General features: G+C 41.8%; 1 protein-coding gene across 5 annotated transcripts in view; it reads right to left on the bottom strand.

Annotated features, from left to right (window-relative positions):
* The window catches only part of LOC139752850 (tubulin polyglutamylase ttll-4-like), a 327,656-nt gene that overhangs the window by 133,067 nt on the left and 179,752 nt on the right, over positions 1 to 14,837 (bottom strand). For all 5 annotated transcript variants that reach the window (XM_071668813.1, XM_071668815.1, XM_071668817.1 and 2 more), the window contains one exon: positions 10,518 to 10,637. In XM_071668813.1, coding sequence (XP_071524914.1) covers positions 10,518 to 10,637 — 120 coding nt within the window. The remainder of the gene's footprint in view (positions 1 to 10,517; positions 10,638 to 14,837) is intronic.

Genomic DNA, 14,837 nt, shown 5'->3' with positions numbered 1-14,837 from the left:
ATTGTTGGAACCACTATCCCTTCAAATATATCCATTTTTGCTCTCTGAGATAATGCTCTCACCTTCCACACATTCTTCAACGCTTCCAGAACTTTCGCCCCCTCCCCTACCCTGTGACTCACTTCTGCTTCCATGGTTCCATCCACTGCTAAATCCACTCCCAGGTATCTAAAAACTTCACTTCCTCCAGTTTTTCTCCATTAAAATTTACCTCCCAATCAAAGTGTCCCTCTACCCTACTGAACCTAATAACCTTGCTCTTATTCACATTTACTCTTAAATTTCTTCTTTCACATACTTTAACAAACTCAGTCACCAACTTCTGCAGTTTCTCACCCGAATCAGCCACCAGCTCTGTATCATCAGCGAACAACAACTGACTCACACTTCCCAAGCCCTCTCATCCACAACAGACTGCATACTTGCCCCTCTCTCCAAGACTCTTGCATTCGCCTCCCTAACAACCCCATCCATAAACAAATTAAACAGCCATGGAGACATCACACACCCCGCCGCAAGCCGACATTCACTGAGAACCAACCACTTTCCTCTCTTCCTATTCATACACATGCATTACATCCTTGATAAAAACTTTTCACTGCTTCTAGCAACTTACCTCCCACACCATATACTCTAATACCTTCCACAAAGCATCTCTATCCACTCTATCATATGCCTTCTCCAGATCCATAAATGCTACATACAAATACATTTGTTTTTCTAACTATTTCTCGCATATATTCTTGACAACCAGAACACCACCATTTAGTACAGATCATTTTTCCGATGTGGCCAAGATGCTCATTCCCATTTAAGTGTATCTCAGTTCCCTGTGTACTGATGTTGGTTTGGCCGCTGGTTTTCTGATCCTCATTCAAAACACCAGGAATGGATGAAGGACGTGGACGAGGAGATCGCCGCCATTGACCTGACCGACCCTGCAAGGACATGGTCACACCCATCGACAACGGTAACCTCCAGAAGACCGATTTCGACGATGAAGGCCTGCACTGTGGCTGAGAGATTGACTTGAGGAGGCAGAAGTGATATTGTGACTGTGATTGTGTCAGCGTCGCGTCGCCTCGCCGCAGTGTATCGAGACAGACTTCCCCAGAACTTTTAAAGGGGAAGTAAATGTTTATAGTTGTGTTAATGGAGTGATAGTTTTCATGCATGGTGTTTTTGACAAGAAAATAGTGAAGTTGGAGAAAAATGTAGCTTAGACATTGAAGCTTATTGATACAGTGGTGAAATTGATGAGAACTGCTATTGACGTTTGTGTGAATAAATTGTACATTTCCTTTTCCATAGCCAGAGGTTGAACCATTATGTGACATTCATTTTTTTCATTCATTTCAAGCTAAAAGTTTGTTTTATAAATTGTTTCTTACATTTTTCATATGTATATATATGTATGTGTGTGTGTGTGTGTGTATGTGCGTATGTATGTGTATGTGTGTGTGTGTGTATATGTATATATATATGTATACTATCCCTGGGGATAGGGGTGAAAGAATACTTCCCACGTATTCCTCGCGTGTCGTAGAAAGCGACTAGAGGGGACGGGAGCGGGGGGCCGGAAATCCTCCCCTCCTTGTATTAACTTTCTAAAATGGGAAACAGAAGAAGGAGTCACGCGGGGAGTGATCATCCTCCTCGAAGGCTCAGAGTGGGATGCCTAAATGTGTGTGGATGTAACCAAGATGTGAAAAAAGGAGAGATAGGTAGTATGTTTGAGGAAAGGAACCTGGATGTTTTGGCTCTGAGTGAAACGAAGCTCAAGGGTAAAGGGGAAGAGTGGTTTGGAAATGTCTGGGGAGTGAAGTCAGGGGTTAGTGAGAGGACAAGAGCAAGGGAAGGAGTAGCAATACTCCTGAAACAGGAGTTGTGGGAGTATGTGATAGAATGCAAGAAAGTAAATTCTCGATTAATATGGGTAAAACTGAAAGTTGATGGAGAGAGGTGGGTGATTAATGGTGCATATGCACCTGGGCATGAGAAGAAAGATCATGAGAGGCAAGTGTTTTGGGAGCAGCTAAATGAGTGTGTTAGCGGTTTTGATGCACGAGACCGGGTTATAGTGATGGGTGATTTGAATGCAAAGGTGAGTAATGTGGCAGTTGAGGGAATAATTGGTATGCATGGGGTGTTCAGTGTTGTAAATGGAAATGGTGAAGAGCTTGTAGATTTATGTGCTGAAAAAGGACTGATGATTGGGAATACCTGGTTTAAAAAGCGAGATATACATAAGTATACTTATGTAAGTAGGAGAGATGGCCAGAGAGCGTTATTGGATTACGTGTTAATTGACAGGCGCGCGAAAGAGAGACTTTTGGATGTTAATGTGCTGAGAGGTGCAACTGGAGGGATGTCTGATCATTATCTTGTGGAGGCTAAGGTGAAGATTTGTATGGGTTTTCAGAAAAGAGGAGTGAATGTTGGGGTGAAGAAGGTGGTGAGAGTAAGTGAGCTTGGGAAGGAGACCTGTGTGGGGAAGTACCAGGAGAGACTGTGTACAGAATGGAAAAAGGTGAGAACAATGGAAGTAAGGGGAGTGGGGGAGGAATGGGATGTATTTAGGGAATCAGTGATGGATTGCGCAAAAGATGCTTGTGGCATGAGAAGAGTGGGAGGTGGGCTGTTTAGAAAGGGTAGTGAGTGGTGGGATGAAGAAGTAAGAGTATTAGTGAAAGAGAAGAGAGAGGCATTTGGACGATTTTTGCAGGGAAAAAATGCAATTGAGTGGGAGAAGTATAAAAGAAAGAGACAGGAGGTCAAGAGAAAGGTGCAAGAGGTGAAAAAAAGGGCAAATGAGAGTTGGGGTGAGAGACTATCAGTAAATTTTAGGGAGAATAAAAAGATGTTCTGGAAGGAGGTAAATAGGGTGCGTAAGACAAGGGAGCAAATGGGAACTTCAGTGAAGGGCGCAAATGGGGAGGTGATAACAAGTAGCGGTGATGTGAGAAGGAGATGGAATGAGTATTTTGAAGGTTTGTTGAATGTGTCTGATGACAGAGTGGCAGATATAGGGTGTTTGGGTCGAGGTGGTGTGCAAAGTGAGAGGGTTAGGGAAAATGATTTGGTAAACAGAGAAGAGGTAGTAAAAGCTTTGCGGAAGATGAAAGCCGGCAAGGCAGCAGGTTTGGATGGTATTGCAGTGGAATTTATTAAAAAAGGGGGTGACTGTATTGTTGACTGGTTGGTAAGGTTATTTAATGTATGTATGACTCATGGTGAGGTGCCTGAGGATTGGCGGAATGCGTGCATAGTGCCATTGTACAAAGGCAAAGGGGATAAGAGTGAGTGCTCAAATTACAGAGGTATAAGTTTGATGAGTATTCCTGGTAAATTATATGGGAGGGTATTGATCGAGAGGGTGAAGGCATGTACAGAGCATCAGATTGGGGAAGAGCAGTGCGGTTTCAGAAGTGGTAGAGGATGTGTGGATCAGGTGTTTGCTTTGAAGAATGTATGTGAGAAATACTTAGAAAAGCAAATGGATTTGTATGTAGCATTTATGGATCTGGAGAAGGCATATGATAGAGTTGATAGAGATGCTCTGTGGAAGGTATTAAGAATATATGGTGTGGGAGGCAAGTTGTTAGAAGCAGTGAAAAGTTTTTATCGAGGATGTAAGGCATGTGTACGTGTAGGAAGAGAGGAAAGTGATTGGTTCTCAGTGAATGTAGGTTTGCGGCAGGGGTGTGTGATGTCTCCATGGTTGTTTAATTTGTTTATGGATGGGGTTGTAAGGGAGGTAAATGCAAGAGTCCTGGAAAGAGGGGCAAGTATGAAGTCTGTTGGGGATGAGAGAGCTTGGGAAGTGAGTCAGTTGTTGTTCGCTGATGATACAGCGCTGGTGGCTGATTCATGTGAGAAACTGCAGAAGCTGGTGACTGAGTTTGGTAAAGTGTGTGGAAGAAGAAAGTTGAGAGTAAATGTGAATAAGAGCAAGGTTATTAGGTACAGTAGGGGTGAGGGTCAAGTCAATTGGGAGGTGAGTTTGAATGGAGAAAAACTGGAGGAAGTGAAGTGTTTTAGATATCTGGGAGTGGATCTGTCAGCGGATGGAACCATGGAAGCGGAAGTGGATCATAGGGTGGGGGAGGGGGCGAAAATTTTGGGAGCCTTGAAAAATGTGTGGAAGTCGAGAACATTATCTCGGAAAGCGAAAATGGGTATGTTTGAGGGAATAGTGGTTCCAACAATGTTGTATGGTTGCGAGGCGTGGGCTATGGATAGAGATGTGCGCAGGAGGATGGATGTGCTGGAAATGAGATGTTTGAGGACAATGTGTGGTGTGAGGTGGTTTGATCGAGTAAGTAACGTAAGGGTAAGAGAGATGTGTGGAAATAAAAAGAGCGTGGTTGAGAGAGCAGAAGAGGGTGTTTTGAAATGGTTTGGGCACATGGAGAGAATGAGTGAGGAGAGATTGACCAAGAGGATATATGTGTCGGAGGTGGAGGGAACGAGGAGAAGAGGGAGACCAAATTGGAGGTGGAAAGATGGAGTGAAAAAGATTTTGTGTGATCGGGGCCTGAACATGCAGGAGGGTGAAAGGAGGGCAAGGAATAGAGTGAATTGGAGTCATGTGGTATACAGGGGTTGACGTGCTGTCAGTGGATTGAATCAAGGCATGTGAAGCGTCTGGGGTAAACCATGGAAAGCTGTGTAGGTATGTATATTTGCGTGTGTGGACGTGTGTATGTACATGTGTATGGGGGGGGGGGGTTGGGCCATTTCTTTCGTCTGTTTCCTTGCGCTACCTCGCAAACGCGGGAGACAGCGACAAAGTATAAAAAAAAAAAAAAAAAAAAAAAAATATATATATATTGGTTCCAACAATGTTGTATGGTTGCGAGGCGTGGGCTATGGATAGAGTTGTGCGCAGGAGGGTGGATGTGCTGGAAATGAGATGTTTGAGGACAATGTGTAGTGTGAGGTGGTTTGATCGAGTAAGTAACGTAAGGGTAAGAGAGATGTGTGGAAATAAAAAGAGCGTGGTTGAGAGAGCAGAAGAGGGTGTTTTGAAATGGTTTGGGCACATGGAGAGAATGAGTGAGGAAAGATTGACCAAGAGGATATATGTGTCGGAGGTGGAGGGAACGAGAAGTGGGAGACCAAATTGGAGGTGGAAAGATGGAGTGAAAAAGATTTTGTGTGATCGGGGCCTGAACATGCAGGAGGGTGTAAGGAGGGCAAGGAATAGAGTGAATTGGATCGATGTGGTATACCGGGGTTGACGTGCTGTCAGTGGATTGAATCAGGGCATGTGAAGCTTCTGGGGTAAACCATGGAAAGCTGTGTAGGTATGTATATTTGCGTGTGTGGACGTGTATGTATATACATGTGTATGGGGGTGGGTTGGGCCATTTCTTTCTTCTGTTTCCTTGCGCTACCTCGCAAACGCGGGAGACAGCGACAAAGCAAAAAAAAAAAAAAAAAAAAAAATTCTTTAAAACAAACACCTGATCCACACATCCTCTACCACTTCTGAAACCACACTGCTCTTCAACAGTCTTATGCTCTGTACATGCCTTGACCCTTTCAATCAATACCCTCCCACATAATTTCCCAGGAATATTCAACAAACTTATACATCTGTAATTTGAACGCTCATCTTTATCACCTTTGCCTTTATACAATGGTACTATGCATGCATTCCACCAATCCTCATGCACTTCACCGTGAACCACGACATGGTCACCCCCTTTTCAATAAATTCCACTGCAGTACCATGCAAACCCACTGCCTTGCTGGCTTTCATCTTCTGCAAAGCTTCCACTACCTCTTCTCTGTTTACCAAAGCATTCTCCCTGACCCTCTCACTTTGCACACCACCTAGACTAAAATATCCTACATCTGCCTCTATCATCACACACATTCAACAAACCTTCAAAATACTCACTCCATCTCCTTCTCACTTCACCACTACTTGTTATTACCTCCCCATCAGCCCCCTTCACTGATGTTCCCTTGTCTTACGCACTTTATTTACCTCCTTCCAAAACATCTTTTTATTCTCCCTAAAATTTAATGATACTCTCTCACCCCAACTCTCATTTGCCCTTTTTTCACCTCTTGCACCTTTCTCGTGACGTACTGCCTCTTTCTTTTATACATCTCCTACTCATTCAAGCTACTTCCCTGCAAAATTCATCCAAATGCTTCTCTCTTGTCTTTCATTTACAATCTTACTTCCTCATCTCACCACTCTACCCTTTCCAATTGCTCACCTACCACCTTTCTCATGCCACAAGCATCTTTTGCGCAAGCCATCACTGCTTCCTTCAATACATCCCATTCCTCTCCCACTCCCCTTATGTCTTTTGCTCTCACCTTTTTCCATTCTGCACTCAATCTCTCCTGGTACTTCCTCACACCACATAAGTATCCTTTCCAAGCTCACTTACTCTCACCACTCTCTTCACCTCAACATTCACTCTTTTCTGAAAACCTCTACATATCATCACCTTAGCCTCCACAAGATAATGATCAGACATCCCTCCAGTTGGCCCTCTCAAAATATTAACATCCAAGTCTCTCTTTCACGCACCTATCAAATAACACGTAATTCAATAACACTCTATAGCCAACTCTCCTACTTACATACATATACTTATGTATATCTCTCTTTTTAAACCAGGCATTCCCAATCACCAGTCCTTTTTCAGCACAAAAATCTACAAGCGCTTCACCATTTCCATTTACAGCACTGAACACCCCATGTACACCACTTATACCCTCAACTGCCATATTACTCAACTTTGCATTCAAATAACCCATCACTATAACCCAGTCTCAAGCATCAAAGCTGCTAACACACTCACTCAGTTGCTCCCAAAACACTTGACTCTCGTGATCTTTCTTCACATGACCAGGCACATATGCACCAATAATCACCCATCTCTATCAATCCACTTTCAGTTTTACCCACATCAATTTAGAGTTTACTTTCTTACACTCTATCACATACTCCCACAACTCCTGCTTCAGGAGTTGTGCTACTCCTTCCTTTACTCTTGTCCTCTCACCAACCCGACTTTACTCCCAGGACATTCCCAAACCAACTTAATTCTAGTGACAGACCCAATGAAAAAGGCATTTTTGTGATGGATGATGAAGAACATAGTTGCCAGATAAGAAAAAAAGGAGACGAGATAGGAATCACATCATCAGGGTCAATATCAGATGTTGTGGGTTGCAATGGCAGGTATGAAGCATAAGAGGTGGAAGGTTGCAGAGACTCAGGTAAAGCAGGCCAATCAATCACAAACCTGAGATGATTGGAAGGTGGTCATTTCATGGTATCCTTATATATTTCTCCACAGCTGGCCAGTGTCACATCAATTCCTTTATTTACCTACATAAAATCATGAGGCATTCAGATTAATCTTCTCAAGTCCTACCAATAACATTTTATGAAATACAACAATCTTCTTTGTGCTGAACCATCAAGGTTTTTCAACTAGCTCATCTTCACCCTCAGCTGTCACCTCTGCCATCTTTGCTGTTTCTGTGTGAGATCTTCATTCGACAGCTCAGCCTTGTAAGATTCTATGAGTCCATATATGCAGTGGCATCCATCTCCAGCTCAAGCTCCTCTGCCAGCTACATGATCTTCTTGATCACATCCTTATACATTTAATCTTTCTAGAAGCCTCTAAATCCATGGACTATCCAGGTGCATATATTACACCAAACACCATCCTAACATTTTTCAGCAACTTTTGCCCAGGCCTCTGCAATATTTTGAATGCCTTGATACATGTTGCAGGACTTCCAATACTCACATAAGTCTTCTCAGGATCTCTTTCAGTGGCCTCTGAAGTTTGGGCATAGGTCATATGGTGGTGATATGCTTCAAAGTTAGTTATAACCTCCTGGTCCATCAGCTAAAGCACTAAGGGCATTGTCAATCAACAGCAGAATGATGAATGGTATGTCCTCCACATGGCAACATTTTTCCACGTCGGGAATAAAACAGTGAATGACCCAGTCCTGTGGCCCAAGCCTTTGGGTTCACACTGCAATACACAAGCAGTGCAGCCTTAGCTATATCCATAAATGCTCTGGGATTTTCTAAGGGATACACAAGCAGCGATTTCAGCTTGTGATCGCCTGCTGAATAAACTCCAAGCAAGAGCATTAAGCAATATTTTGCAGCCTTAAATCCAGGTATAGTCTTTTCCTCTCTAGAGGAAAATAACCCAATCTCATAAACATTGAATATCTTTTTTGTGCCATGCATCCACCCTCATCAATAATTTCTTTCAGGCATCAGGATAATTTTTTGCTGCTTCTGTATCAGCACCCACACCCTCACCACTCACTTCAATATTATAAAAATTAGCACAGGCTTTAAATCTATTGAACCATTCATGAGTGGCCACAAATTTTGCATCAGGATTACCATAGTTTCCTTTGAAGTTTTCAAAGAAACTTCTAGCCATCCCTTGTATGACCATAAGACAGTAAATGATGCTGAATCTGATCTTCCATCATCAAAGGCAGTAAATTCTTCATCTCTAAGATAGCACCAGCTCACTTCTTGGTTGTCAGTTGATTCTAAAGGTGATGAATCTTTTATGTGTCCCTTAATGCAATGACTGTCCTCCCAAATTGTGTTCACAGTTATTCTGAGGTAGCCAGCCCGAGTTCAAACAAGATAAAAGAGTGATTGCCTGTCTTCGTGTTTCTTTATAATTTCATCTCTAAGTCAATCACTTTTATATCTGCGAGGAGTTCCTCCACTCTTATCATCGCTTGGTCATTTTTCAGTCATTATGAGTTACCAGAAATTAGGGTGATATCTTCAATAAATGCACTGAAAGTTCCAAAACAACATGAAGGAGATGCCCACACAATGACTGTTGCTGTGTTACTATTTATGTAAGACTCTTGCCTTGTAGGTAGTAGTTGGTAAACTGCCACTGACCAGAGGTATATTATTGGTACTTCCCGCCTGGGTACTGGGAGGGTTAGTGATGGCTGTGTAGTGAGCCTGCATTTCAGTGGCTGTCAAGTTGTACTCCTTTGACCCAGGTAGCTGTCTTTTTTCAGCCTCACCCATATGTGAACTGCAGGTATTCTGTCCACACACATACAAGCTCTCCTTGTCAAAAATTACGTTTGAAACCTTTAATTCACATCACTTATTCTTTCCAACTCTAGATATACATACCTACAGTAAGTGCTTTGCCTTGGCCCTGCCTTTTGGCGAAATGGTAAGAGCAATAGATAGAAGTAGGACCATAAGACAGGAGCTTTATGTAGAAGCATTAGGTAGAAATAGCAGGTAGGAGCATTTGGTAGAAACAATAAGTAAAAGTGGTTGGTAGGAACATTAGGTAAGAGCCTCTGAAAACACTGCACTAGAATTGCCCTTTGCCAGCAGCCTGTTAAGAGTGAAGCACTAAAGGCTAAGAAGCAGCACTGGAATTCAACAGTTATGGAGACTTTTGCTGTGGCCACCCCCTTGAGGGAGTTCCTGAAGGGAATAGGTGTCAGAGATATAAAGAGATAGATAGATAGCCTTGAGGAAGATGCTGCCTACCTAGTACATCCCTCTGCGTGCTACTTAGCATTTCCATTACCCTGATTTACATATGGTGAGTCTTTCCTATGTCAAAAAAGAGTCTCTACAGTGTTGTTTTTGGTACTTAAGTATTTGAGAAAATTCTTATCACAAATATACTAAAGGAGAACATCACCAATCTATATCAATGGTTCTATGGTAAAACTGGTTTCACTATACTTTGTTTCACTTAAAATTGCAGTTTTCAAGAACCCATCCATGACCATCCATGAAGTTAACTGACAACATGCTATACATTATTTCAAATGCTTATATGTTACCGAGAGATAACTTCATCTATATGAATAAACAAACAAACTATAATCTTATTTGCACCATAAACATCAACAAATATCTCGGGTTTCTTTTACTCCAAAAACTAATTGCTAACATCCAGCTTCACAACTACGTGATCCAAATGACATATACCCTTTCTATAACCTCCTGTGGATGACTGAGATCGGTGAAATCTGTTCTACCTGTGGCATGCTTCGAGTGACATCCATGTTTAAAAGGAGGTAACAAACATCAGCAGGAAGCTTAAATCCAGTGATGACAGAGGCAGGGCTATAAGGTTTGTCACAAGACAAAAAGAGCAGGTTAGAGATTAAGGTGCATTTTGTATTCCATACAGCTTTCTTTCTTTCTTTTTAAGCCCATCTGCATGGTGGAAAATGTGGGAGTACCCATGGCTTCACTAAATGGGTTATGGAGGAGAGGCATCCACAGGTTATGTAGGTTATGTTAAAAGGGCATTTAAGGGCATGAGCAAGGAAAGGTACAGAATGATACATAATCACAGCACATACTGCACCGACATTTGAGCATGAAGCACCAGTATAATGGTCCCATCCTTAAAAATACACATTCGTCACATCTATTTCAAAGGAGAAACTAAATTCAGTATCTAGAGTAATAAAACTTTCCATTTTTTACTTACCATCTTCATTGGCTGCAACTCCATATTCATTGATACAAATTGTACTCAGTGCTTCACTTGTTACAGATCGCAGGGAGCATGTTGACCCAACTGTCACCGAACTGATAACACTCTGGTCGTCTGAAAATACATTTCACACTTAACATGACATAAAAATAATAAAAAAAAAATCACCATTATAAGAAAGGTTGTTTGGACTGGGGTGGTATGTGAAGTAAGGGAGTCGTGAAGAGTGGTTTAGTGAAGAGAGAGGAGGTAGTGAAAGCCTTGTGTTAGATGAAGTGTGGCAAGGCAGCTGGAGTGAATGGTACTGCAGTTGAATTTATCAAGTAAGGGCATGACTGTTGTTGATTGGTTGGCAAGGATTTTCAATGTATAAATGGATCATGGTGAGGTGCCTGAGGATCGGCAAAATGCATGTATGGTGCTACTGTATGAAGGCAAAGGGGATAAAGGTTTGTGTTACAAAGGGACAAGGATGCTGAGAGTACCTGATAAGCTGTATGATTGGGTACTGATTGAAAGGGTGAAGGCATGTACAAAGCATCAGATTGGGAAGCAGTGTAATTTCAAAAGTGGTAGAGGATGTGTGGATCAGGTGTTTGCTTTAAGGAATGTGTGTGAGACATAATTGGAAAAACAGATGCATTTGTATATGGCAATTATGGATCTGGACAGAACATATGATAAGGCTGATAGATATGCTTTGTGGAAGGTCTTTAGAATATGTGGTATGGGAGGAAAAGGGCTTAAAGCAGCGAGTAGTTTTTATTAAGGGTGTAAGGCCTGCATTTAGTAGGAGGAGAGGAGAGTGAAAGCTTCCAAGAGCAGGTTGGTCTGCACCAGGGGTGTGTGATGTCACCATGCTTGTTCAGTTTGTGTATGGATGGGGTGGTGGGGGAGGTAAATGCGGGTCTTGAAGATAGGAGTGAGTATGCAGTCTGTGGGGAATGAGAGGGCCTAAGAAGTCAGTCAGTTGTTGTTTGCTAATGATACAGCATTGATGGCAGATTCAAATGAGAAATTGCAGAAACTGGTGACTGAGTACGGAAGAGTGTGTGAAAGGAGAAAGTTTAGAGCAAACATGCATAAAAGCAAGATCATATGGTTCAGCAGGGTTGAGGGAGTAGTTAGTTGGGGTGTGAGTTTGACTGGAGAAAAACTGAAGGAAGTGAAGTTTTTTAAGATAACTTGGAGTGGACATGGCAACAAATGCAAGCATGAAATTGGAAGTGAGTCATAGGGTAGGGGAGAGGCAAAAGTTGTGGGAGTACTGAAGAATGTGTGGAAAGAGTGAATGTTATCTGGGAGGACAAAAATGGGTATGTTTGACAGAATAGTAATCCCAACAATATCATATGAATGTATCATTAGCATGGCCTAAAGATAGGGCTGCATGGAGGAGGGTGGATGCCTTGGAAATGAAATGTCTGAGGACAATACATGGTATGAGGTGGCTTGATCAAGTCAGTAATGAAAGGGTATGAGATATGTGTGGTATTAAAGAGTGTGGTTGAGAAAGTAGAAGAGGGTGTGCTGATATGGTTTGAATATAAAGAAAGAATGAGTGAGGAAAGATTAAAAAAAAGAGGATTTGTTTCAGAAGTGGAGAAAACAAGGAGAAAGGGGAGACCAAATTGCAGAGGAGAAAACAAGGAGAAAGGGGAGACCAAATTGGAGATGGAAGGATGGAGTAAAAGAGATTTTGAGTGACTGGGCCCTTAACATGCAGGAGTTTGAAAGGCATGCATGGATAGAGTGAACTGGAACAAAGAGTTACCCTGGGGTTGATGTGCTTTCAATGGACTGATCCAAGACCTGAGAAGCATCTGGGATAAACCATGGACAAGTCTATGGGGCAAGGTTGTGGATAAAGAACTATGGTTTTGGTAAATTACATACATATGATAGCTAAAGAGTGGATGAAAGCATATGTGGCCTTTCTTTGTCTGCTCCTAGCACTAACTCTCTAATGTGGCTTTCACCAACTCTTGCCTTTTCAATAAGCCACTCTCCCTGACTCTCACTTTGCATACCACCCTGACCTAAACACCCTACATCTGCAAACCTATCATCATACACATTTAACAATCCTTCAAAATACTCTCTCCATCACTACCTGTTATCACTTCCCCTTTTGCTCCCTTCACCAATGTCCCCATTTGTTCCCTTGTCTTTTGCACATCATTGACCTTCCAAATTATCTTTTTATCCTTCCTAAAGTTTAGTGATACCCTCTCATCCCAACTCTTATTTGCTTACTTTTTCAACCCCTGCACCTTCCTCTTGACCTATTGCTGCTTTCTCTTATACATCTCCCAATCATTTGCATGCTTTCCTGTTAAGTACCACCCATACACCTCTCTTTTCTCTTTCACAGGCAACTTTACTTCTTTTTCCCACCACTCACTACCCTTTTCAATCTGCCCTCCTCCCACCTGTCACATACATCTCTTGCATATGCCATTAATGCTTCCCTAAATACCTCCCATTCCACATCCTCTCCCCTTGGGTGACTAAGTTTGGAAGTGTGTGTGAAAGGAGGAAGTCGAGTGTAAATGTGAATAATGGAAGGTTACTGGGTCCAGCAGGATTGAGGGAGAGATTTATTGGGAGTGTGAGTTTGAATGGAGAAAAATTTGAGGAAGTGAAGTGTTTCAGATACCTGGAGGTGGTAACAAAAGCGAATGAAACCGTGGAAATGAAAGTGAGTCACAGGAAGGAGGGGGAAAAAACATTCTGGGAGTGCTAAAGAATGTGTCAAAAGAGAGATCGTCACCTGGAAAGGCAAAAATGGGCATGTTTGAAGGTAAATTACTTCCAATAATATAAGGATGCGAGCCATGGGATATAGATAAGGCTGTGCAGAGAAGGGTGATATGTTGGAAATGAAATGTCAGAGGACCGCTGCCATGACTGTGATATCCTCTCACTCGCAAGCCAAGATACACTTCCACTGAGATTTCAAAGTTCACCACAGGGAATGGCAGAATTCCTCTCGTGTGGATGGTGGAGGGATTGAAACCCTCATGTTCTCCATTCTCAATGATTCAGAGCAAATTATCTCCCATTCTACCCATATTCCTGACTGCTGTGACCATATTCCTAATATTCTGGATCTGTTTTTCACATCTAGTCCATCCTGCTGTAAATACACAATATCACCCCCAATTAGTTCATCTGATAATGCTCTTGTGAATGTATTAATTCTAACAGCACTCTCCCCCTTCTAATTGTAAATACTGGCACCCCAACAAAGCTGACTGGAATAACTTATGTAACTTCTTTCCTGACTTTCCTCGAGTAAATTACTGTCTCTTACTTCATGATGCTTTTGGCTCCATCACATGCACATCAGAGGTAATTCTTGTGGGAATGGAAGCATCTAATCCCTTTTCCCCAAAAAAACTTATATGATTTACACGAGAAAGACAGACAACAGGAGGCTTAATTGGCCCACAACTAGGTTGCCAAAAAAAAGGCAAGAAACTGTAATTCCACTCAGCAGTTTTTTAAGCTATTACCAACTCCCTGCTGCTACACATTAGCCTTCTACTGTCTCAGTTACCACAGTAATTTATTCAGTTTATTTCTACCGTTTCTACCGTCTTACATCTGAAGATAAGTTTGTCTACTGGTCAACACACCCATAAGAAAAGAAGTTTTTTCCCCACATCTGTACTACACCTTTCTACTTTGGGTTTTATTTCATTTGTCCTGGTAACCATATTTTCTTGTATTTCAAAAAGATGCTAATGATTTACTTTATCAAACTTATTCAGAATTTGGAAGACTTAGATTAATTCGCCACAAAGTCTACATTACTTAAGGGAGAGATCCAATCATTTTAGCCTCTCTTCGTATGCCAGATTTCGAAGGGATGGGATCAATTTTGTCGTGTCTTTGTACTTGCTCTAATTTTTCCTTATCTTTTAGTTTGGGAACCAAAACTGGACTGCATATTCAAGATGTGGTCTTCCTAGAGAATAATAACATGTGAGAATTGTTTCTGGTGTCTTATAATCTATGTTCCTGGCTATGGAACCTAACATTTGGCTGCCTTTTTTACTTGCTGCTTGACAATGTTTAGTGTATCTCAGAATAGTATGTAGTCGTAACAAATATTCTTGTCTCAAAAGTGCACAACTTTACACTAGTCTACATTAAACTCCATTTGTCATCTGTCTAACCACTCTGCAAGTAAGTTAAGATATCTATGTATTATTTCGCAGTCCCATGTATACAGCTCTACCTCCTAGTTTAGTATCTTAAGCAAATTTGGAGATCTTTAATGCAAGACCGAGTTCTAGGTCATTAATG

The sequence above is a fragment of the Panulirus ornatus genome, chromosome 13 (assembly GCF_036320965.1).
Source record: "Panulirus ornatus isolate Po-2019 chromosome 13, ASM3632096v1, whole genome shotgun sequence".
NCBI classification, from domain to species: Eukaryota; Metazoa; Arthropoda; class Malacostraca; order Decapoda; family Palinuridae; genus Panulirus; species Panulirus ornatus.
The sequence above is the reverse complement of the archived record's forward strand: the minus strand, read 5'-3'. Positions and strand labels throughout refer to the sequence as shown.